Source organism: Petromyzon marinus, chromosome 45, assembly GCF_048934315.1.
Source record: "Petromyzon marinus isolate PM22_M1 ecotype Great Lakes invasive population chromosome 45, UKy_Petmar_22M1.pri1.0, whole genome shotgun sequence".
Lineage (NCBI taxonomy): Eukaryota > Metazoa > Chordata > Hyperoartia > Petromyzontiformes > Petromyzontidae > Petromyzon > Petromyzon marinus.
Window position 1 is genome coordinate 10,392,047 of NC_133711.1, and position 25,961 is coordinate 10,418,007.

The 25,961-nt window shown below is 50.2% G+C and overlaps 1 protein-coding gene across 1 annotated transcript; it reads right to left on the reverse strand.

Moving 5' to 3' along the window:
* Positions 1-473: 473 nt before the first annotated feature.
* Positions 474-25,594, reverse strand: LOC116952030 (inositol monophosphatase 1-like). Its single transcript, XM_032971008.2, has 8 exons — positions 25,035-25,594; positions 16,577-16,710; positions 14,038-14,142; positions 13,633-13,678; positions 11,844-11,952; positions 7,065-7,173; positions 5,654-5,805; positions 474-5,239 (listed from the first exon to the last, which is right to left on the reverse strand). The coding sequence occupies exons 1-8, from the start codon at positions 25,254-25,256 to the stop codon at positions 5,112-5,114; spliced, it is 1,005 nt and encodes a 334-aa protein (XP_032826899.1). The 5' UTR covers positions 25,257-25,594; the 3' UTR covers positions 474-5,111.
* Positions 25,595-25,961: the final 367 nt, after the last annotated feature.

Below are 25,961 nucleotides of genomic sequence, written 5' to 3' on the forward strand. Positions count from 1 at the left end.
GCGCCGTGCCACCCGACAACGCGTCGCTTCTGGACCAGCTCGGACACACCCAACCAGCCGGTCCACTCCGATCGCATCCAACCCACGCTCCCGGCCGGCCGGAGCAGAGATCGGACCACGACTTTCTTGAGACGGTCTCTCTCTGTACGCAAGGCCGCGCAGCCAGCCAGCCAGCCGGCCAACCAGCCAGCCAGCCGCCCAGCCAGCCGCCCAGCCAGCCGCCCAGCCAGCCAGCCGGCCAGCCGCCCAGCCAGCCGCCCAGCCAGCCAGCCAGCCGGCCAGCCGCCCAGCCAGCCGCCCAGCCAGCCGGCCATCCGGCCAGCCAGACGCCCAGCCAGCCAGGGTGCATACATCCCCCCCCCCCACCCACATTTTTTAAGCACACCACCCGATTTGCACGCTCGCTGGCTCGCACGGGATTCACAGACACACGGAGACAAAGAGCGCAATTCTCAACGAGGTCAGACGCCGAGTGGAGTTCACGCGCAGCGCGCGGGCGGATTTTATTTATTCTTGGCGCAGCACCGCCGCCTCTCGCTGCCAGAGCCTCGCCTCACGCTGCGCACGCCCAGCGCGGCGATGCAAGTGCGACAGCAGGAACACACACACAGAGCAGCAACAAGTGGCCGGGCGGTGGTGGCCACTCTGCACGTGGCTGCCTGTAATCAAGGGCTGCGGAGGGAGCCGCGATGGGGTTGGTGGATCACCGCGCACAGACGGGGCGTGAAACTTCCCTTCCCGTGGCCGTCGAGGAGGAGCCCATAGACTGGCTCTGCCAGGAGCAGCAAAAACACGTGGACTCCACCTGTATGGGATGGAGCGTTTCCCCCTCGCACGCGTGGGTTTTCTCCCATATGTAAATGTTAATTGGCCGAAAACACCTTCGTATGTATAGAGCGCAGAGCTTTGGAAAATTGTTGGTAACGCCGGTTTCACCGCGTGGCTGCTGCTGCTGCTTTTCCACTCAACTGCGGCTCCTCCTCCCCTCTCTCTCTCTCTTGGAGCGCGAGCCAATACGGTGGCGGCCGCGGCTGGAGAGATTGTTGTTATCACGACAGCAACGCCGGTAATTGCAGCCAAGGCAGCTGCAGCAGAGAGTACAAGGTGGGGGGGAGGCAGAGAGAGCGAGAAAGCCACCGCAGCCCACAAACGAGCGCGGTTCGCCACGTGCACTGCGAGAAGCGCAACGCACAAAGTTAGCACCGCGGTGGGCAGCAACCACCGCCAGGCACGCTCCACCGCTGGTCGGGAGAACGAAGACAAGGGCGAGCTCCCGGTCACATGGGCATCGAGACGGGGCGCTCATGTCCTGCTTACAGCCATCCCCGAGGAGCCAGTGGTGTAATTCCACATTCCCATGGATCGGCAAGGAAGTCCACAGGAAACACGCTGTTCAATTCACCACAATGTGGTAATGATTTTATCGACCCCTCCCCCAGAGGGATGATGGGATGACTGAACCCTTCAAAGCAGATCACCGCTGCATCGCGTGCAGCGTGATGCAGCGGTGTGTTAGTGTGGGTTAGTGTGTTAGTGTGAGTGTAGGTGTGTGTGTTAATGTGAGTGTAGGTGTGTGTTAATGTGAGTGTAGGTGTGTGTTAATGTGAGTGTGTTAGTGTGCGTGTGTTAGTGTGAGTTAATGTGAGTGTTGGTGTGTGTCAGTGTGTGTGTGTTAATGTGAGTGTTGGTGTGTGTCAGTGTGTGTGTGTTAATGTGAGTGTTGGTGTGTGTCAGTGTGTGTGTGTTAATGTGAGTGTTGGTGTGTGTCAGTGTGTGTGTGTTAATGTGAGTGTTGGTGTGTGTCAGTGTGTGTGTGTTAATGTGAGTGTTGGGGTGTGTCAGTGTGTTAATGTGAGTGTAGGTGTGTGTTAATGTGAGTGTAGGTATGTGTTAATGTGAGTGTTGGTGTGTGTCAGTGTGTGAGTGTGTGTGTTAGTGTGGTAATGTGAGCGTGTTAGTGTGAGTGTGTTAGTGCGAGTGTGTTAGTGTGAGTGTATAGTGTGAGTGTTAATGTGAGTGTTGGTGTGTGTCAGTGTGTTAGTGTGTGAGTGTTAATGTGTGTGTTAATGTGAGTGTTGGTGTGTCAGTGTGGGTGTGTTAGTGTGTGTTAGTGTAGGTGTGTGTTAATGTGAGTGTGTGTGTTAGTGTGAGTGTCTTAGTGTAGGTGTGTGTGTTAATGTGTTAGTGTTAGTGTGAGTGTGTGAGTGTAGGTGTGTGTGTGTTAATGCGTTAGTGTGAGTGTGTTAGTGTAGGTGTGTGTGTTAATGTGAGTGTGTGAGTTAGTGTGAGTGTGTTAGTGTAGGTGTGTGTGTTAATGTGTTAGTGTGTTAGTGTGAGTGTGTTAATGTGTTAGTGTGTTAGTGTGAGTGTGTGAGTGTAGGTGTGTGTGTTAATGTGTTAGTGTGTTAATGTGTTAGTGTGTTAGTGTGAGTGTGTTAGTGTGAGTGTGTTAATGTGTTAGTGTGTTAATGTGTTAGTGTGAGTGTGTTAGTGTGAGTGTAGGTGTGTGTGTTAATGTGTTAGTGTGAGTGTGTTAATGTGTTAGTGTGAGTGTGTTAGTGTGTTAGTGTAGGTGTGTTAATGTGTTAGTGTGTTAATGTGTTAGTGTGTTAGTGTGAGTGTGTTAGTGTGTTAGTGTGAGTGTGTTAGTGTGAGTGTGTTAGTGTGTTAGTGTGTTAATGTGTTAGTGTGAGTGTGTTAGTGTAGGTGTGTATGTTAATGTGTTAGTGTGTTAATGTGTTAATGTGTTAGTGAGTGTGTTAGTGTACGGTGCCCGCTCGGCGGGGCGTCGCGGCCACGTCCAACGGGAGCACGAGGCTGCAACGCCCGGCGGCAGGGAGATGGACCCAGGCACAGCTGGGAACACGCAGGGGGCAAGGTAGGGGCGTGTTGACACGCGGCATGCAGCCCTCGCCACCGCCCCCCGCCCGCATCTCTTCTCCTTTCGTCTCCTCACTCCCTTCTCCTCCCTGCCCCCCTCGACACAACAGCTGCCGTGTGGCCGAGGAACGGTCGTGAAACTGGTTAAAAGGCCACGTCTTGCCGACCACAGGATCAAGCGTTGCTTCGGAGAATACGGCACGATCGCAGCCGATGAGCGGCTACGTGACCTGGAGCGGCTACGTGGCATGGAGCGGCTACGTGACCTGGAGCGGCTACGTGACCTGGAGCGGCTACGTGACCTGGAGTGGCTACGTGACCTGGAGCGGCTACGTGACCTGGAGCGGCTACATGACCTGGAGCGGCTACGTGACCTGGAGCGGCTACGTGACCTGGAGCGGCAACATGACCTGGAGAGGCTACGGTGGAGCGGCTACGTGACCTGGAGCGGCTACGTGACCTGGAGCGGCTACGTGACCTGGAGCGGCTACGTGACCTGGAGCGGCTAGGTGACCTGGAGCGGCTACGTGACCTGGAGCGGCTACGTGACCTGGAGCGGCTACGTGACCTGGAGAGGCTACGGTGGAGCGGCTACGTGACCTGGAGCGGCTACGTGACCTGGAGCGGCTACGTGACCTGGAGCGGCTACGTAACCTGGAGCGGCTACGTGACCTGGAGCGGCTACGTGACCTGGAGCGGCTACGTGACCTGGAGCGGCTACGTGACCTGGAGCGGCTACGTGACCTGGAGCAGAAAGAATCGGGGGCTCGACACCATGGAGCATTGTGGGGAGGAGGCAGGGCCGTGGACCCTGGTGGGTGCCGGGGGTTGTGGGTTAAATGGGCCCTGGTGGTCACCGTGGCCTCGGGACGCCACCACTGCAGAACAGAAACCTCGCGACTGTCCATGGGAAGAGGAACAACGTTGCCTGACAACACCGCGTGAATGAGTTCGTGTTGGTGTGTGAGTGTGGGTGTGTGTTAGTGTGTGTGTGGGTGAGCGTGTTAATGTGGGTGTGTGTGTTAGTGTGGATGTGTTAGCGTATTAGTGTGGGTGTGTGTGTTAGTGTGGGTGTGGGTGTGTGAGCGTGTTAATGTGAGTGTATTCATGTGTGGGTGTGTGTGTTAGTGGGTGTGCTAGTGTGGGTGTGAGTGTGTTAGTGGGTGTGTGTTCGTGTGGGTGTGTGAGCGTAGGTGTGTGTGTTAGTGTGGATGTGTCAGTGTGTGTGTTAGTGTGAGTGTGTTAGTGTGGGTGTGTGTTCATGTAGGTGTGAGCGTGTTAGTGTGGGTGTGTGAGTGTAGGGGTGTGTGTTAATGTGAGTAAATGTGTGTGTGTTAGTGTGGGTGTGAGTGTGTTAGTGTGTGAGTGTTGGGTGTGTGTTCGTGTGGGTGTGTTAGTGTGTTAGTGTGTGTGTGTTAGTGTGTTAGTGTGGGTGTGTTAGTGTGAGTGTTGGTGTGTGTGAGTGTGTGAGTGTGGGTGTGTGTGTTAATGTGAGTGTTGGTGTGTGTTAGTGTGAGTGAGTTAGTGTGAGTGTTAATGTGAGTGTTGGTGTGTGTCAGTGTGTTAGTGTGTGAGTGTTAATGTGTGTGTGTGTTAATGTGAGTGTGGGTGTGTGTCAGTGTGGGTGTGTTAGTGTGTTAGTGTGAGTGTGTTAGTGTGAGTGTGTTAATGTGTGTGTGTTAATGTGAGTGTGTTAGTGTGAGTGTGTTAATGTGAGTGTTGGTGAGTGTGTTAGTGTGAGTGTGTTAATGTGAGTGTGTTAATGTGAGTGTGTTAATGTGAGTGTGTTAATGTGAGTGTGTTAGTGTGAGTGTGTTAGTGTGAGTGTAGGTGTGTGTGTTAATGTGAGTGTGTTAATGTGAGTGTTAATGTGAGTGTGTCAGTGTGAGTGTGTTAATGTGAGTGTAGGCGTGTGTGTTAATGTGTGAGTGTGTTAATGTGAGTTGGTGTGTGTGTTAATGTGTGTGTTAATGTGTGAGTGGGTTAATGTGTGAGTGTATTAATGTGTGAGTGTGTTAATGTGAGTGTTGGCGTGTGTGTTAATGTGTGAGTGTGTTAATGTGTGAGTGGGTTAATGTGTGAGTGTGTTAATGCGAATGTTGGTGTGTGTGTTAATGTGTGAGTGTGTTAATGTGAGTGTTGGTGTGTGTGTTAATGTGTGAGTGTGTTAATGTGAGTGTTGGTGTGTGTGTGTTAATGTGTGAGTGTGTTAATGTGAGTGTTGGTGTGTGTCAGTGTGGGCCGGTGGCCGCGTCGTCGCGCTCCGGCTGCCTCTGCTCCAGGACGGCGGCGATGGCCCCGGCGATGGCCTCGCTGTTGGCGGCGATGACCCGTCGCGACATCAGGTCAAACGGACCGCCTGTGCACCCGCACGGACGGTGGGGACAGGACGACGCGTCAGCCACTCGGAGTGAGCACGGGCGGGGAGGGGGGACCGTGTGGATATCGCCGCTGTGTGCATTAATGTCATCCTCATTACTCTAATTAGTTTCAGCCTGAGTGCCATTTGAGTTGCTCGTCGTCAAGGACAAAGCGGCACGGGTGAAAGTTTCTCAATGGCTGCATCGTCCGTACCGCATTGCAAACGAACATTCAACTTGGTCCGCGATCGCATCCTTCGTGAGCGATCATCTCAACTGCCACTGTGTTCTGGCGCCTCGAAATATTCTGCACGGGAGGAGGCGCGGTTGTAAATGACAAAAGTGGATGAGGATAACGACGACGATGAGAAAGGTGATGGGGGGCGGAGCGGTGCCGGCGACGCGGGGCGTACCCCCAGTGTCGACGAGCACCCCGCCGGCCTCGCGCACGATCACGGCCGCCGCCGCCATGTCCCAGCAGTGGATGCCGAACTCGTAGTAGGCCTCGGCAAAGCCGGCCGCCACCGCGCACATGTTGAGGGCGGCCGAGCCGAGCTGCCGGATCCTGCGACACAGAGAGAGAGATATCCGCGTGTCTCCACGCGCGTCCCCGCCCATCCCTCCTCGCGCGCCGACACGTGGGGCAGTGGCTGTCTTGTTGGCAGGATGGCAACGGAGGGTTGAGTGGCGATGCCCGCAACAACGAGCGGAGCGCCGGGGCGGCAAAAAAGCAGCGAGTTGACACAGCGGGGAGCGCAGGTGGTTCATCTGCCGGTCAACTCATTCGGTTAACCCATGGCACCTGGGTCTGTCCCATGACTCCCTGCCAGTGAGCCGCATCACGTGGCCTTGCCTGGCAGGGGCGCCGTGGCGACATCAGCGCGACTGTTGATGTTGTCTCGTTGCCCATCCATAAAAAGTGAAGCAACTCCTCATCGGTGAGAAATCCACACTCGGTCAACATTCCAGGCTGAGCGTGCAGCCCCTCACTTCGGACATCGCGATGGTGAACAGTTCGCGGAACCTCTGGCGTTGTTACGGCTTCCGTGATTTAATAGATCATTGCTAAGCGGGCTCACAATTCCATTCACAAATAAACGACTCTGCATGTACCTACGTGCAACGAATAACCCGGTGAACATATCATTAAAAGCGTCGCATTATATGCAGAGTGGTTGAAGTACATTAAGTTACATAACTTCGAGTGGGACTTATGCTTAAAAACGTAGTGTTTTACGCCCTGAAAATTGGAAGCAGTCCAATAATTACACGCACAACGAGCGCCCGTGGCGCACCGCTCCGAAGCGGAACGAGGTTTAGGCCTGCAAGAGCGGTGCCTTCGCGAAAGAAGCAACACGAATAGAGGCGGCCTCCCATTCAACGACGATCCGCACCCCCGAGGTGTTTTCGTAACGCCGCCGTGGATCGACACGCGACGCAGAAACTCGACTGGCGACTCCGAACGTGACTTGGCGTGGAGCTTTTGTTACGATCGAGTGTTTTCGTGGATCGTTACCTAACAAAACCCTGTTAAATACGGCTGACAAAGGGGAACAAAAACACTTTGGCCAGTAATGTTTCGACTGTCTATGGGGAAAATAGGGTCCCCCCCCATTTAACTCGTGACAAAAACGACACGGCGGTGGATTTTCACCGCTTTGGAGCGCCGTCCGATTGCCCGGCGTTGCGTAACAACCGCCTCCTGTTGGGATTCTCGCGAAGGTGGAACCTCGGGGACGATCGTTACGGCTTCGATGCGCCGACGACGCCGGACGGCCACCGGGGAACCGCGTGGGCCCCGCGCGTGCGTCACGCCGTGCCTACCCGTGCAGCGGTGTCGCCAGCAGCCGATGCATGTTTCCCAACGTCGTCTTCATTTCCGCCGCGTCTCGGCTCGACCCCATCTCCGTCAGCAGCAGGGCTTTGGACAGATCTGCGACAAGAGGCGTTCTGCGTCGGGGTCGGTCAACGCCACACCGAGGGGGGAAGCAGCGGCGGCAGGCGGCGCGCGAGGGCCGGCAAGGCGGCGGCGCCCTTCACGCGGGGGGAGGGGCGCCCTTCACGCGGGGGGAGGGGGAGGGGCGCCCTTCACGCGGGGGGAGGGGCGCCCTTCACGCGGGGGGAGGACCGCCCGCGCGACGCCAATCTCGGCTGGTGCAGGGACCCACGCGGCTCCTCTTTGAGCGTTCCCACCTCGTCACCACTTCGTCATTTGCAAACGAGGCAGAGCGTTCGGACACGTCGGCTTGGATTTGACTCTCGGGGCCAAGCCCCCCCCCCCCCCCCCCACCGTACGTTCCCGATTACTAGGCATGCAAACGGCTCGTCGATTCAAAATCAATCGCCGCTTCTACGCGCGAGTGACCATCCCATCGCTCTCAATCCGCATACACTACACGTGCTCGTTCCACGCGACACATATGCGTTTGCGCGCGCTCTGACCACGCGGCCACTGCCGCCGCAGCCGGAGAATATTCCAGCTACGGGGGAGAGACCACGGGGAGCCCGGGAGGTGGAAGGGGCAGTGGCAGGGCCGGAGGACGAGCGCAGAGTTTGGGCGGGTTCAGAGGACGAGGTAACGGAAGAAAAGGAAGCGATGTGAGGGGGGGGGTTAGAGCTGAGAGGAGAGATGGAGAAGCCTGGAGCGAGGCAATGCCCACGCCGTGGCAGACGAGCACTCGATAGCGCGGAGACCCGAACACTGCCATCACAAGTGTTACATGTGACGTGTGTACATAGCACAGCGGACGCACCAGCTGCCGAAGTTGTTCATTGTTTTTGGGCACAATTAGGGTTGTGTGTTTCACAATGAACCATGCGCAGCCTTTAATGAATGGGTCAGCATTGGATAATGACTCGTTACACTTTGTAAAAACCCCTTGTGATCCAAACTCATAGTTTAAACGTCCCTCTCTGTCTGGATTCTCCCGGCACATTGACGGATGAGTGTTAGCCTATTCATATTCTTAGCTCTTTCGGTAAAGTCACGTTGAAGGGAAACAATAAAATAATAAAATATATATAAAACAATAAAAAATTATCACGACGTTTCGACCATAACACAAACGGTCGTCATCAGGTGTGTCGGTCAGCATTAATTAATGTATTTTCAAACGGCGTATTTATTTATTTATTTAAACAAACGTCGGCGCCACGCGCAGCGATTTGACAGTTTATTTAGAAGGACTAGTCCATCAATGTTCTGAGAAGAGGAGGGGGGAGACGAAAAATTAATGTATGCTGTCTGAAAGCCACTGTAAGCGTGAACAATCAATTAAGACCTGAAATGGTTAATCAAATCTTTCCAATGATTGCTAAGCCAGAATCCATCTTCTCGGTTGAAATTGTCTCTGTGCTTGTATATGTGGATAGCCTCATGAACGAATCTCTCATGGTAGCCAGATGGCTTACCAAGAACCTCTGTCTTGGAAAAGTCAATGTCATGTGAGCCTACTGAATTATAACAATGATCTGCCACGGCCGAGGTGTTGGTCCAAAACGTCAGCGCCACGCGCAGCGATTTGGCAGTTTAACACCTCGGCCGTGGCAGATCATTGTTATTATTCAGTAGGCTCACATGACATTGACTTTTCCAAGACAGAGGTTCTTTGTAAGCCATCTGGCTACCATGAGAGATTCGTTCATGAGGCTATCCACATATACAAGCACAGAGACAATTTCAACCGAGAAGATGGATTCTGGCTTAGCAATCATTGGAAGGTTTTGATAAACCATTTCAGGTCTTAATTGATTGTTCACGCTTACGGTGGCTTTCAGACAGCATACATTAATTTTTCGTCTCCCCCCTCCTCTTCTCAGAACATAGATGGACTAGTCCTTCTAAATAAACTGCCAAATCGCTGCGCGTGGCGCTGACGTTTTTTTATAAATAAATACACCGTTTAAAAATAAATACATCTATGCAAACCGACACACCTGATGACGACCGTTTGTGTTATGGTCGAAACGTCGTGAGAATTTTTTTATTGTTTTATATATATTTTATTATTTTATTGTTTCCTTTCAACGTGACTTTACCGAAAGAGCTAAGAATATGAATTACTGCAGTCACGAAAGCTTTAAATCAAAATGTTAGCCTATTGTTGGCTTGAGGGGGGAGGGGGGGAGCGATAAGGGAGAGAATCAGGGGGAGTAACTGAGGAGGGCAAGGGGGGGGCTGACTCTCACACACCTGTAACCCCCCCCCCCCCCACTTCTCTGTGTTGTAGCTCCCGTTAAGAAGACATTCTACCTCCGTCCTTCATTTATCCTCTGTGTCTCGTTGTTGAATTAAACTGAAAAGTGTTGCTGCTGCTGGTTGTTGGCGGTTTTAGTTCAGAACCGCAACGTAAAGAGGAGGTGGCCTCGCTGCCATTGTTGATTATTTGGATTGCTATAAATGTCCAAATAATAAGCCACTTTGGTGAGCTATCATTTGTGGCCAGGTTGCTTTTGAAAAATAGGTTAAAAGCTCAGTGGGCTTTGCCTGGTAGGATGGGGATGGTTTCGTTTTATTTGTTTGTGTTTGGGTGATTTGATTACCTTGCTTGCACTACAATCGTGTTTTTGTACTGTTTGTTGTTGTGACGTTCTTACCCTACCCTACTGGACATGTGTGAAAAGAGCTTAATAGCTCATTGTATTCCTCCAGTATAAACATTCTGGTCTCACTGAACCTCGCTCACCTGGGGAATGTTCCCTACACCTGCTGCCTCGCCTCACTTTATGGCGTTGGTTCTGTGGACGTTTTATTCGTTTGTGTTCATTTGAACATTTTATTTTTTAATTATTGTTATATTAAAACAATTGTTCCATCTGGTGAAAAGTATCGCCACGTGCAGCGTCCGTGTGGACTTTCTGCGCATCAGGCCAGCCGGTGACTTTTTTTCCCGTCCGGGTTTTTCTCAACACGTAAAAGGTTTCACGCCGCCGACGCGGTGAGATGCCAACGCCGCAGAGAGCGGCGGCTGACGGCAGGGACAGCGGCACGAAGGAAAACGACGGCAGAGAGGTGGCAATGGAGGTGACGCGGTGAAGAAGGGTCACCGAGGCACGATGCACGGGAGGAGCACGAGGGTGCGACCCAGCATCCTCAGGCCCCCGGTTGGGTGCGTGAAGCCGACAGCGGTTCGTGAAGCCGACAGCGGCACGAGGCCGTGCGGCTGGGTCGAGGCCGACCTGCAGGAGAGGCGGACTGAACCCTCGGCCTTCGTCGCGGTGCCCCCGTGTGCCCAGTCAAGACACCGGAGAACGAGGGCTACGGCGCCGAGGTCACCGTGGGCAGAATGGGGGCCCCGATTGTCCAGCGACTGGCGGGAAACGACGAGTGGATCCCAGACGATTATGAATTCATAATAATAATTTACATTCATTTGTAAGGCGCCTTCCACTGTCTCAAAAGGTACGGGTGGGTGATTACTCTCCCGTCTTTCTGGGGCACACGCATGATTTCCTTTGCGAGCGGCATCTGAGCGAGTCTGGAGGTGAGTCTGACAAGTAGGGGAAGTGGTCTCGTGCTCAATAATTGAGTCACTGTTATCATCACCGTTGTTATCTTCCAGCACAATCTTAGTTATCTTTTGTTCTTGTGAAAGACAAGGAGAGAGACCCATGGACTTGCACTGAAACCCAGAGATGTACAGCTTTTCACAGAGACCAAGAGAGATCATAGACAGTGATGGAGGTCCATAGACTTAACAAGACCCTTTAGGCATGCTTAGAAAATCAGAGACTGGTAGGTGTTCATAGACACCTACAGAGACCCGAGAGAAACTCATAGACACTCATAAAGACTTATAGAGATACATAGAAACCCATGTGACAGGGAGGGTGGCACAGGGCGAGAGAGGCATGGATTTGTGTGTATGGACTGTGAGGATGTTGTGCAATCTGTAAGGTTGTGGGGGAGTACAGAACAAGAGCAGTCAAAGTGCTGAGTAAACCAAAGTTCACAAACACGGAACCGGGCGTTTTACGGACAGGTGGGAAATAAAAAAACGAGGGAGAGGGTTAAATGGAAATGTATCATTGCCGTCGGATGGCACCATTTTTCACATTGCATACATGTCATCAGCGCTCCCAAGATTATGTTTATACGGGAACTTGTGTGTGGACAATTGCACGTGGCGTGTTTTAGTCGATGGATTGCGGACATGGTCGCTACACAGATGTGCCACAGATGTAGGGAAATCAATGCGTTAGGAGTACAATAAAAAGACGGGTTTAGGAATTATTCAGGGAAATAATAGGGGTCAACGATGCTGCTGTTAAGTCAGAGGAAATGAAGCAGAAATGGGCAGAATGCGAGAGGTGAACAACCGATGAGAGACGGAATTCACTGAGGAGTGAAGACCGTGAGAAGGTAATAATTAAAGCAGAAGAGACACAGAGGAAGGGATGGCAGCAGCAAGATGACATCACAGAGGCCCTGCTGGACAGGCACAATTAAGGAAAGGATGGCCTGGAAGAAAATTTGGAGGAAGGCTTTTTGCCCAGCAGCAGCAGCAGCATCAGCAGTGGGAAGTTGCAGGACTGACATCAACAAGAGTCAGCGCAGGCGACGGTGAGATGGGGCTGCCACGGTGACAGCGTGGGGGCTGCTACCGTGCTTGCCGGAGACGCTCAGCGCCTCGCCGTTGCAGCGGGCACCCCGTCCGCGGCGGGCCGAGTACATCTTGTCGTCGGCGCAGCTGTACACCACTCCGAGCTCCAGCTGGGTTCGCGAGGACCGGCGCCACCCACGCACACACACAGACAAATTGGCTAATCATTTGGAATAACTCGCGCCACTTTCGCACATTGAGTTTCCAGCGTCCCACGCGCGGCGGGTACGCGGTGTCCAGCGAGCACACGCTGCGCGGCCCGCGCGTGCACGTGCAAGCCATCGTGCGCTGTTTGTTTTTCTGGCGATAATATTTGCGAGCCGTAAATCTGTCGGGCAGGCAATCACCCGGGCACGGTTTGGTTACGGGCAGCCCCTTGCCACCGCGCCTCCACGGCAACGTAACTTGAAGCATTTCAGAAAGGCACATTGTATCCGAGTCGAATCCCAAATCAGTTACCATAAATAATACTCAACACCTCGATATGTACTTTTAGCCCTGCCAGCCCAACCCTGCTTTGCCTTGCGCGTAACTGCACAAATGCGTGTGACCTATACCGCTAAAGAATGCAGGGCGGTGCGCTGGATGCACTGGGTCATATCACCAAAAACAAGATTATTAACGTCCAAGTAGTTTTTACGACAATGTTAATGTCACAGGTGGGTGGGGAGTGGTGACGCGGTGGTGAGTGAATTCCAATATGAACCCCAGTGACTTGAGTTCCATTTCCGGCCATGGCTAACATCAGTGGCGAGTGATATCTGAATGGCTCCTTATCTCCCTCCTTCAATGCACAAGCTACCTAGCGTGGTGAAGTATAGGCCAAACAACCGCCGTGACTGATGGGGAAGCCTTCATCCAGCAGTGGATTGACAAGGGGATGACTAAAATATGATCACTCTTAATGTCACAAAAAGGTTATAGTTAGGATTAATGGCAACGTTGGAAAATGGCTGTAATGGGTGTGTACCATTGTATTTGTGCACAGAGTTCTTGTTTATGAGGCAACCGTTAAATTGGGATTCATTACATTGAGCAACTGTTGCCAAGGTTTAGAGACCGCTGTGAGGTGTGAGCTTACGTTGGTGTATTGATAGTGGCACGGCACTCGCCGCCGGCAATGTGCTGTCGGTGATCGCTGTTGAGCGGTGAGCGACGTGCACGGCACATAGGCCACAGGCCGGCGGCTAGCCGGCAACAAGCAACGCTGCTCGGCACATGTTTTGCAAATCCGGGTGACTTCTCAGCCCTCTCCAACTTCGGTCAAAAGCGTTTACGCAAGATCTGTTGCCGTCTGGCTCTCCGCCTTCTGAGAAGGAGCGCAGCGATAATGCTCGTAAAGATGATCAAAGATTGAAATAACTTGAGTACAAAGTTATGTTGCTGTTCGCGAGAAAGCGGCCAAATTGATGAAACGCGGTTGCCCGTTTCATCCCTGGCAGAGACGTCCGTGAAAAAGAGCTTCTTTTTCATTGGATTCTTCTTCATCAAATTCTTTCAGTCTAGATAAAGATTCCGATTCTGCTCCCCGAGCCGTGTTGTCTCATCGCGGCCGACAGACGCGCCTCGTGCTGGCGCTGGCTGCCATGGCCACGAAATACTTCCGAGCACAGAGGAGCAGTGTAAAGCGTCGCATAACACACGCGGGTCCCCCGATGTGTTCCTCTTGCGTTTTAAAAATCCCGAGGTCGTGCTCCCCTGACCACCGTCGCCCACCGCGAACCCGCAAGACCACGCCCGGGGGAGAGGTGGCGACGGGACGGTAACGGGCGGCCGGCGACACCACCCACCTGCTTCTTGACCGCGAAGCCAATCGAGACGGCCACGAAGGGGAATCTGCAACACGGAGGCGACACCAAGGCGGGGCCATTCGTGAACCGCGGCGACATTTCCCAGCAACGGCAATAACTTTTTCTGTCGAAGCTGCTGGGTTTGACGTCCGAGTGGCGTTTTCAACGCTCGTTGACGGATGGGGCGTTTGCGTGAAAGGTCAGGGGGATGTAGCCCACGGGCAAAGCAGTCCTGGTTCACCGGCAGCATTTAACCGTGGAATGTCCCACCCGGCAACGTCGCGGTACCCATCGGCTAGCCGACTGACCCCGGCAAAAGCCCTCCACGGCTCTCTCCCCCCGCGGCGTCCCCCCGTGCCTCTGGACTGACCGACCGCCGCCGCCGTGGCTGGAGAGGAGACCCACGTGTGCACGAAGTTGGTGGTTCCGTCGACAGGGTCGATGATCCAGGTCGGGGCGTCCTCCAGGTGGCAGCCCTCGCCTGCCGCCACCGACTCCTCTCCGATGAAGCTGCCGCGGAGTACGCGCCGCGCATGGAAACATCGCACAAGCAAACACGGGGGGCGTGTATAGTGGTGCTCAGTGTCTCGGCGTCAGAGAGCACCTTACACCACAGCTCCACGCAACCATTCCAATGCCGCGCTGCAGTCTAGCCCAGGGGATCCCCAGTGGCAGCTGTCCCTGTAGTACTAGATGCTCACTTGCAGCAACAGCCAGCAAGTTGGCGTTAGTCTGCCAGAAGGGGGCGTTGTTGCATATTGGGCTTCCCCGATGAAATAATTTATCAAAGTTGCACCGTGGCACTGGCTGGCACACATTGCCTCCCATGTTTTCGAATAAAATCGCGAGATCTTTAACGCCCACTGTGAAGTACACGGCGCCTACTTATGGTTAATAAACCCGCCGCAGTATTGACCGGGCCGGCCGCTGGGTCCCAACCGCAAACCTCTGCAATGCGTGGCAAACGTGCCACCGCTTGTCAGTGTCACCGATCTGGTTAAGATCCCCGGTGTGGCCTTTTGCCAGGCTGGTGGCGTGAGTGCTATTAGCATGCACCTGCTAAGGGCTGTTTGGCACGCAACGGGGTGGGTGTAGCCAGGACCACACCCTCACATCTCATGCCGGTTTAATAGGTGCTCGCAAACAGCACCTATTACTCCAACAGTGTGTTAAATACCGCACAGGGGATCTTTGACTCAGACATCGCAGACGTACACAGTACAAATTATATATTCGACACTTTTATGAGCGAATGTGTCCCTGCAAGTGCAAATATGCACTTCTTCACTGGTCCACATAGTAGAGGACTGTGTGCAAGACATGCACTGATGCCTTAATCCACCGAGTAAAATTAATTCCTGCAATCACATTGTGTGCATTGAACAGCACGCCTAAAAATCGACTACTTACAACTGATGCAACCGATACGCAAATGGAATGACTGATGTTACGCTCAGCTTATTGGTGCGAACAAAACCGTGGAAACGAGGTAACAGTTACAAAACAGACAAGAGACGTTACAAATTGGAAAAAACAGAACCAATGCTTGAAATGAGTCGCGATCCATGAATCACGGGCAATCGTAGAAACGCTGGGTGGGGGAAGGCCAATCATTGCTGCCTATCGCACAAAGGCACAAGACCCCTCGTACAGCCTCTTTACAGACTGCCAGGGCAAGTGTAATGAGCGAGCTCCCTTTGAGGCATTGGGGTCGGCATGGCGCACAAAGCGGGTGGTGGCGTGGCCCGTCCGATATGCACGCCCGCACAAATGCACCCATGCAGTTGACTGTTCCGATAGTTTTCTGGAAATTTAAATCCTGGAATGAATTCCTAAAATTTAATTTCATTTTGCACAACTCGCCCAGACCACATCCTGTATTTTCCCCATGAGACCGAGATAGAGACACAGACTCCGGACCGCTCGGCTAACTATGCAAAAAATCAACGTGCCCTAATCAGTTTTCCACATTTACGGTGGTGCAGTTATAGCCAATAGATTCAATTGTGAGCAAGATGGAAACCACTACCTCAAAATCAACTACAAATAACCACAATCCAGCCTCCACTTGCAATGTATGAAAGCAGAACTCGCCCAATGATGTGGCTTGATGTGATGTCACACCCTGCGATGGCCTCCCAGCCAGAGCAAGCCTGTAGTGCCACCTACTGTCCACCCAGCCGCTCGGCAAACCCCAACCTTATCCAACTTCTCACATTCTCTGTATAACCAGATGGAAAATTGAGCGTAGGCTGGAAGCAGATAAAAGTAATAATTTGAAGATAATACTTTGTGTAATAAGGTGATTTCTAGCTGGTAAAAAGCACAATTGTGACCGTTGGATTTGTCCTCCCATCATGCCCTGCATGTCACGTGACTTGACCACACGGAGCGTGGAATGCACACAGTCCTGTTTTAGACCACCAACTCAAGAGTCTATGTGGCCACAACATCAGTGTGGACTCTGTTGAAGGCTCGGCAGTCTAAAACAAAGCAGTATGCGTCACACGCTCAGTGCGGTGAAGTCACGTGACACGCAAGGTATGATAGGAGGGCCCAATCCAATCATCACGATAGTGCCTTTTACCTTCTAGAAATCCCCTTGCACATATGATCACTCAAACCCAGTCGCTGGCTGCTCCGCATGGGAGCTGAGGCCTGTGGTGTGCTCCATGTCGGCACTGGGGCCTGTGGTGTGCTCCATATGGGCCCTCGGGGCCTGTGATGTGCTGCACGTGCGCCTTGGGGCCTATGGTGTGCTCCATGTGGGCACTAGGGCCCGTGGTGTGTTCCATGTGGGCCCTCGGGCCTGCTGTGTGCTCCATCTGGGGTCTGGGGCCCATAGTGTGCTCCATATGGGCCCTGGGGCCTGTGGTGTGCTCCATGTGGGCCCTGGGGCCCATGATGTCCTCCATATGGGCTCTGGGGCCCATGGCATACGAACCGGTGGCTGGGGAACTTGTGCTGAAGAAATGAAATGATGAGTTTTTCGACTTTTTGATCTGTCTCCGTGACGAGGTCTGCCTCCGAGCTCTTTGTCAGCACTTCCTTGTCGGTCTTGAGTGCGGCACGCACCACCTTGAACGCGCACGCACGCACACGCACCAAGACACAGAACCCGGGCCGCGAGTAGTGGAGCGTTCATGAGTGGGATGGTGGCTTTGACTTCTTCCTGACATTTTTACCCCATTCATGTGGGGCCTGCCTTCTTGGTCCTGTTTCTCCACTCACTCCTGTCATTGGTCATCATCTCACCGTGGGCATGTAACCCACACTATGTACCAAATAATAAACCACTGCAGTCTGTGCTCCTGCAATGGAGGAACAGCAATATCACACTGAAGCCCTCTCGTCATGGCTAGGAGACCTCGACATCGGCATTTAGCCCCTGAACATACTGGCATCATACGCAATAGAATATAATCGCCACATCCACTCCATAGCCCTTCATGTCCATGGCTAACCACTTCCAGCCACCGCATCCTAGGCTTGCCTCTCCATCTCTGCCACAGCGCTTCCATGTCTCGTCACGATTTTACCAACGTGGTTTTCCTTATTTCCTACGACGAGCCCCATCCTAGCCATCTGATGCGACCTCTCAGCTTGCCTGAGATGGGCACCAACAACTCTTGCCTTCTCCCCGTCTCTTCGTTTGTTTAGAATCTGATCCCTGAGGTCCACCTCGCGAGCCATCCTTGTTTGCGTGGTGCACACCATCTGCTGCTCCTGTGAGTGTTTGAGTACAATATAAGTCCAATAAATAAGTCCCCTATTCCAATACTGCATGGTCTGCTATTCTTTGCCCTTCACATGTTTTTCACTGCCTTTTAAGATTTGCGTGTATTTATATCACTGTAAAGACGAACACAGAGAGCTGACTTGCACCTGTACCTGTACGTATGTTCCGCACCCGTACGTAGCCAACCGTGCTAATCGGAGGTACGGGGGGAAGGACAACACAAAAAAGGACCAAAAACCTCTTCTGGCACCTTTTGCTCTCATATTATATTTGCGCCAAGTTGTATATTCTCGTGTATTGTTTTCGACCATCAAGTAGTTCGTTTTGCTACTTGTGCAGTATTCCTGAAGGACCGTGTACTCGTTCTCTGCAATATGGACCTCCTTGTCTTCTGTTGCTACTGCTGCTGTTGCTCATGCACCACGGATCTCCCGTGTAAATTAGCCGGGAAACTGGCTGAACGGGATTAACCGTGTCACAAATCAAAATAAACTTAAAACGACAACTCGAAGGAGTGGTGGGGGGGGGGGGGTGATGGCAGCTGCAGCAAACTGCGGCGCCAGGGAGGGCTGTGCTGATGACACCGCTGCTGACGACTCCCACAATAAGCGATGAACATGACGGTGTGCTCATCAAAGTGACAACGATACGAATGGTGCCCAATGGTGACGCTGACGTATCTGTCAACCCTTTATCAGTGACTCCTACCTTATTACAGACAGATTCAGACATTATTGGTCACGCCGTGCTCTCATAAATCTCAACGTCCATCCTACAAAGTATGCGGACTCATGATGCGACTTTTATTATTGAGGATGGCAAAACGCTCCGGAGCGAGATGCCAATGTCGATATCTGCTGCTGGCCACGGCGAAGAGGGCTACGCTCGAGAGAGAGAGACAGTGAATTCGTGTCGATGTGCGCTGTTCCTCCTCCGCTGAAGGTCGCACAGACTGCTCAAGTGGTGGCTGTAACTAAGATCATTCGTTTTTCCCTCTTTATCTGGCAAAAAAGGGTAAAAACCTATTCTCATATTTTGTTACTGGCAAAGGAGGTCCCATGATGTGGTTGCAACTAAACTGTGTGGATGAGTTTTGACGCGGCAGACGGCGGAGGAGACATGCAACCCGTAATTGATGGTGATGCTTTGAGCCATGAAAAGCTTGCCGATAATTATTGGACTGATGCTGCTGAGAAAAGTTAAATGAACAACAGTCACGGCTGATGATGATTTTGCTGCTGCTGCGATCATGATTCAGTGGCTCAGGAACGCCCCGATCTCGTCAGATCTCTTGAGGCTAAGCAGGGCTTTGAGCCTTCGCAGCGTCTGAATGGGTACAGGCGAGTGGGTAAATGTGTCGTTAAAACCCGCCACCACCCGACACAGCCAACTAGTAAGGGTGTCACGTAAACAGAACGTGCCAATTCGTCACTAGTACAGCACACCGGTGTATTGGAGAGCCAAGCCACAACATTTACAATGCGAGTACGACGTTTCGCCAGTAATTACAACTAACTTCATCAGGCGGCAGCCAGATTTGTGGATAAGTCCACCTGCTTCGTACAGCAAGTCGGCTTCTGCTGCTTCTGAACAGCAGAGGGCAATGCAGGAAAACACAGTACTGGACTCATACTCTGTTTTTTTCGGTAAAGTCACGGAGGTAAACAATTAAAAGAAAAGAAAACAACTAAATCAAATCACGACGTTTCGGAGGCAACACAAGCTTCCGCCTTCAGGTGGAACAGTCACAGCAAGATAGCTGCATCAAGTGAGTAAGTTTAACAGTACTGGACGTTAAATTTTGATTTAAAGCTTTCGTGACTGCAGTAATTCATATTCTTAGTTTTTTCGGTAAAGTCACGTTGAAGAGAAACAACAAAATAACAAAATATATATAAAACAATAAAAAATTTTCACGACGTTTCGACCATAACTCAAACGGTCATCATCAGGTGTGTCGGTTTGCATAAATTTATTTTTAAAACGGCACATTTATTTATTTATAAAAAAAAACGTTGGCGTCACGCGCAGCGATTGGCAGTTTGCCCAGGACTAGTCCATCTATTTTTTTTTAAAAGAGGAGGGGGGAGACGAAATTTTTTATAGTGTATGCTGTCTGAAAGCCACTGTAAGCGTGAACAATCAATCAAGAACTGAAATGATTTATCAAATCTTTCCAATGATTGCTAAGATAGAATCCATCTTCTCGGTTGAAATTGTCTCTGTGCTTGTATATGTGGATAGCCTCATGAACGAATCTCTCATGGAAGCCAGATGGCTTACAAAGAACCTCCGTCTTGGAAAAGTCAATGGCATGTGAGCCTACTGAATTAGAACAATGATCTGCTACGGCCGAGGTGTTGGTCCTACCGTGTATAAGGTCTGCTTTATGTTCACGAATGCGGTCCGAGACATGGCGTTTGGTTTCTCCAATGTAACTACTACCACAGAGGCAACTTAGTTTGTAGACACCAGGGTATTGTATGTCCGGAATCACATCTTTTACAGACGGAACCAGATCACGGATTTTATGTAATGTGTTGAAACGGACCTGGATCTTGTGTTTATTCAAGATTTTGGAGATCTTTTTTGTGATCCCAGCAATGTAGGGTAAAGTGATGGTTTTGAAAGGCTCCTCAAGAGGGTTCTTCTTCATGGTTTGAGTGATAGCTTTGCGGATTGTATAGTCGGAGTAACCATTAGCCCTAAGAGCTTGGTGTACGTGCTTTAGTTCACTGCTTATATGTTCCTGGTCGGATATGCATTGGGCTCTATGATACAGAGTCTTGATGAGAGAATTCTTCTGTGATGGATGGTGGTGGGAATCCGGTTTCAGATAAGCATCCGTATGGGTAGCTTTCCTGTAGACAGAGTGGCTCATTGAACCATCAGGTCTCTTTTTAATTAGGACATCCAAAAAAGGTATCTTGCCATCTATTTCGACTTCCATGGTAAATCTGATGGCTGGGTGTATGGAATTGATGTGGTCGAAGAATTGGTCTAGAGCAGGCCGGCCATGTGGCCAGATGACAAAAGTGTCATCCACGTACCTCTTCCATAAGGTTGGGCGCAGAGTGGCAGTCTGGATGGCGTCAGTCTCAAATTTCTCCATGAAAATGTTAGCTATAACTGGAGAAAGGGGGGAGCCCATTGGGGTGCCCTCAGTTTGTTTGTAGAAAGTTCCATTCCAAGTGAAGTATGTATTGGTTAAACAGTGTCTCACCAGTGGGGGTACCTCAGTGTTTAGTCCTTGATGAACCAAGTCTTCAATGATTGCAATGGTGTCAGGTACAGGAACCTTGGTGAATAAGGAAACTACATCAAAACTGACAAGCAGGTCGTCTGGGGACAGGGAAATACCCTTGATTGTTGATACCAGGTGAGTAGAATTTTGTACCGCAGAGGTGGTCTTTCCAGTGAAAGGACGCAGGATTTCAGACAAAAAACGAGCTAGTTTGTAGGTGGGGGAGCTGATAGTAGAGACTATGGGACGAAGAGGTGTATCAACTTTATGTATTTTTGGTAAGCCGTATAATCTTGGTGGCCTGGCAGCAGAAGGTTTCAACGAAAACTGTTTAGATTGATCAATTAATGCGGTTGAATCAGAAATTATTTTGTTGGTTTGTGTGACGAGGCTGTTGGTGGGATCTCTTTTTTATTTTTGTATAACTACCATCGTCGAGTAATTCTTTAATTTTGTTGTTGTATTCTATTTTATCCATGATGACAGTAGCATTGCCTTTGTCAGCTGAGAGAACTACAATATAATTCCTCTTTTTTAATTTATATAATTCAAAACGCTCATCTTTGCTGAGGTTGCTAGCTGGCATCTTAGCGTTTTTGAGGGTTGCAGCGATTTCAGATCTTGCTACGTCTGCAGCGATGTGACCCAGGCCCCTGAGAGCAACGTCTACTTGGGCAATTATATCATTAACTGGTATGTGTTTAGGTGTGACTGCAAAGTTTAGACCTTTAGCTAAAACGGATTTCAGACCATCGGAAATAGAACTGTTACTGCGATTAATTACGACATTATTAACGTCTAACTTTTTGGTGTGTGGGTCCGGTCTTTTGCTGAAGAGGAGGTTAAATTTGGAAATCAGGTTTTCCTTACATTTGGTCGACATAGTAGCAGCTGAAGAGGCAGTCATATTGTCTACATGTTCCCAATCCGATGTGGACATTATTGCCTTCAATGATAAGTGTGATTTGTAGAGTGTCTTGTCTAACTGATCTAGTTCTGTGTGCATAAGTCTGATTTTTTCTGAGATAAGAGCTAAGCTAGTTTTGAAAAGAATTCGTTTCGCATTAGAAGAAGTTACAGCAGCAGAGGTCAGTGTAAATGCGATTGGTATTACCCCAGAGTCGCGGCATCTCTTCAGGAAGGTGAGAGACTCGATCAGCTGAGCTTTCTTATCCCGGAGTTTGTTGAAGGATCTTAAAGTTATGTGAAAACCCTCCCCGTAGAGGCGATTAAATTTTGATTTAAAGCTTTCGTGACTGCAGTAATTCATATTCTTAGTTTTTTTCGGTAAAGTCACGTTGAAGAGAAACAACAAAATAACAAAATATATATAAAACAATAAAAAATTTTCACGACGTTTCGACCATAACTCAAACGGTCATCATCAGGTGTGTCGGTTTGCATAAATTTATTTTTAAAACGGCACATTTATTTATTTATAAAAAAAAACCGTTGGCGTCACGTGCAGCGATTGGCAGTTTGCCCAGGACTAGTCCATCTATTTTTTTTTTAAAAGAGGAGGGGGGAGACGAAATTTTTTATAATGTATGCTGTCTGAAAGCCACTGTAAGCGTGAACAATCAATCAAGAACTGAAATGATTTATCAAATCTTTCCAATGATTGCTAAGATAGAATCCATCTTCTCGGTTGAAATTGTCTCTGTGCTTGTATATGTGGATAGCCTCATGAACGAATCTCTCATGGAAGCCAGATGGCTTACAAAGAACCTCCGTCTTGGAAAAGTCAATGGCATGTGAGCCTACTGAATTAGAACAGGGGCCTGGGTCACATCGCTGCAGACGTAGCAAGATCTGAAATCGCTGCAACCCTCAAAAACGCTAAGATGCCAGCTAGCAACCTCAGCAAAGATGAGCGTTTTGAATTATATAAATTAAAAAAGAGGAATTATATTGTAGTTCTCTCAGCTGACAAAGGCAATGCTACTGTCATCATGGATAAAATAGAATACAACAACAAAATTAAAGAATTACTCGACGATGGTAGTTATACAAAAATAAAAAAGAGATCCCACCAACAGCCTCGTCACACAAACCAACAAAATAATTTCTGATTCAACCGCATTAATTGATCAATCTAAACAGTTTTCGTTGAAACCTTCTGCTGCCAGGCCACCAAGATTATACGGCTTACCAAAAATACATAAAGTTGATACACCTCTTCGTCCCATAGTCTCTACTATCAGCTCCCCCACCTACAAACTAGCTCGTTTTTTGTCTGAAATCCTGCGTCCTTTCACTGGAAAGACCACCTCTGCGGTACAAAATTCTACTCACCTGATATCAACAATCAAGGGTATTTCCCTGTCCCCAGACGACCTGCTTGTCAGTTTTGATGTAGTTTCCTTATTCACCAAGGTTCCTGTACCTGACACCATTGCAATCATTGAAGACTTGGTTCATCAAGGACTAAACACTGAGGTACCCCCACTGGTGAGACACTGTTTAACCAATACATACTTCACTTGGAATGGAACTTTCTACAAACAAACTGAGGGCACCCCAATGGGCTCCCCCCTTTCTCCAGTTATAGCTAACATTTTCATGGAGAAATTTGAGACTGACGCCATCCAGACTGCCACTCTGCGCCCAACCTTATGGAAGAGGTACGTGGATGACACTTTTGTCATCTGGCCACATGGCCGGCCTGCTCTAGACCAATTCTTCGACCACATCAATTCCATACACCCAGCCATCAGATTTACCATGGAAGTCGAAATAGATGGCAAGATACCTTTTTTGGATGTCCTAATTAAAAAGAGACCTGATGGTTCAATGAGCCACTCTGTCTACAGGAAAGCTACCCATACGGATGCTTATCTGAAACCGGATTCCCACCACCATCCATCACAGAAGAATTCTCTCATCAAGACTCTGTATCATAGAGCCCAATGCATATCCGACCAGGAACACATAAGCAGTGAACTAAAGCACGTACACCAAGCTCTTAGGGCTAATGGTTACTCCGACTATACAATCCGCAAAGCTATCACTCAAACCATGAAGAAGAACCCTCTTGAGGAGCCTTTCAAAACCATCACTTTACCCTACATTGCTGGGATCACAAAAAAGATCTCCAAAATCTTGAATAAACACAAGATCCAGGTCCGTTTCAACACATTACATAAAATCCGTGATCTGGTTCCGTCTGTAAAAGATGTGATTCCGGACATACAATACCCTGGTGTCTACAAACTAAGTTGCCTCTGTGGTAGTAGTTACATTGGAGAAACCAAACGCCATGTCTCGGACCGCATTCGTGAACATAAAGCAGACCTTATACACGGTAGGACCAACACCTCGGCCGTAGCAGATCATTGTTCTAATTCAGTAGGCTCACATGCCATTGACTTTTCCAAGACGGAGGTTCTTTGTAAGCCATCTGGCTTCCATGAGAGATTCGTTCATGAGGCTATCCACATATACAAGCACAGAGACAATTTCAACCGAGAAGATGGATTCTATCTTAGCAATCATTGGAAAGATTTGATAAATCATTTCAGTTCTTGATTGATTGTTCACGCTTACAGTGGCTTTCAGACAGCATACATTATAAAAAATTTCGTCTCCCCCCTCCTCTTTAAAAAAAAATAGATGGACTAGTCCTGGGCAAACTGCCAATCGCTGCGCGTGACGCCAACGTTTTTTTTTATAAATAAATAAATGTGCCGTTTTAAAAATAAATTTATGCAAACCGACACACCTGATGATGACCGTTTGAGTTATGGTCGAAACGTCGTGAAATTTTTTTTATTGTTTTATATATATTTTGTTATTTTGTTGTTTCTCTTCAACGTGACTTTACCGAAAAAACTAAGAATATGAAGTACTGGACGTTGTTGTTTGACTGCACTTCGATGCGTCCCGCGGCTCTGCTCCTCTCCGCCTGCACCGACCCCGCAACCGACCAGCGCAGTGGTGAAGTATTGGTCAAACAAATGTAAAACTAATTTGGTTAGAACTGCTGTTTGTGTTTTGGGTTGTTGTCCTTCCCCACACCTGCCAACCCCTTGTAAGTGCCCTACCTTGTTACAACACCAATTCAGACCTTACTGGTCACCCCCGTGCCCCTTATGAATCTCAACGTTCATCCCACAAAGTGCCATCACAAGGGACATGAGAACTCAATTTACCTGCACAAGAATATTGGGCAAACCGTATGGGTTGGCAGCTTCCCCCGCATCTCCGATTTATCACGATGGTTGGCTGCGTACGGCGCGAAAGAAGTCCAACGTCCATACAACCCCCCTCCAACCTCCACGACCCGCACAGCGTGGGGAGGGTCCTCGTCCAGCAGTGGATTGACAAACGGGCCGACGCATGCACAACTGTACCACACAGCTTCAAATCAAGATTGTACCACGCAGCTGCTGCTACAACCCCGAACCCCCGAGCGCTCACCTCGCCGGCCTGGCGGGCCACCTCGAGGGCCGCGTCAAGGCACTCGTCCCACTCGTCCCTCCCGCTCGACTCCGCCATGGTCGCCTCGCCCGGCTTCCTGGGAGGACTCCCCGTGCCGCCCCGAGCCGCCGGGAGGCGTGAGCCGTGGCCCCTGACGCGCCCAAACCCAAAACGGCCATGCTGGGTGGGGGTATCCCGGCGGCCATGCTGGGTAGGGATCATGGTTGGGGAAACGTAAGCAACGGTATAGTCGAGATGTCCCTTTTATTTAAATTTTGATTGAAAACGAATGGTATTGAAAATGTTAAACTTGCGTCAATTATGCAAACTACATAATTTCACTTGGTGTAGTCAGTTGCCTAATATTTTAACTGAAAATGTCCCTTAGTTGACATTAAATTCGGTAGTAGGAAATGAATGGCATTTCATCTGAAGATGTTTATGTAACCCAGTGCTTCGCGGCCGGTGCGCCGCAGCTAAGACGCGTGCCGTTCAGTGAATCAGTGGCCGATCCAGCGCCTCCGCCTCTCCATTAGTTGCACCTACGCAAGCCGGCAGCGGACAGCTGTCAGCCCCCCACCCACGGCCCTCTCAATGCCCTCGGTCGCACATGCCCCAGTTGAGAAAATTAACACCGACAGCCATGGCCACGAAACCACTCACGTCGTTAGGCAATTGTCACGGATTTTGGCAGCGCCAATCGATTTCCTAATTCTCTAGGGAGATAAGCAAGGGATCATTAATTTATCTCGCAGCTACAACGCGTGTTGTGCCAAGATCGAGCAAGCTTGAAAGTTTACCATGGAGTGTCAACAGTTAAGAAGCACAGACATTGTAACCGGCCACGGAACTTGAGTTCAGCTGGGCCTGTTCGGTTCATTGACCCAGAAAATATTTATGAACCGAGCACATCACCTCCAGTGTACA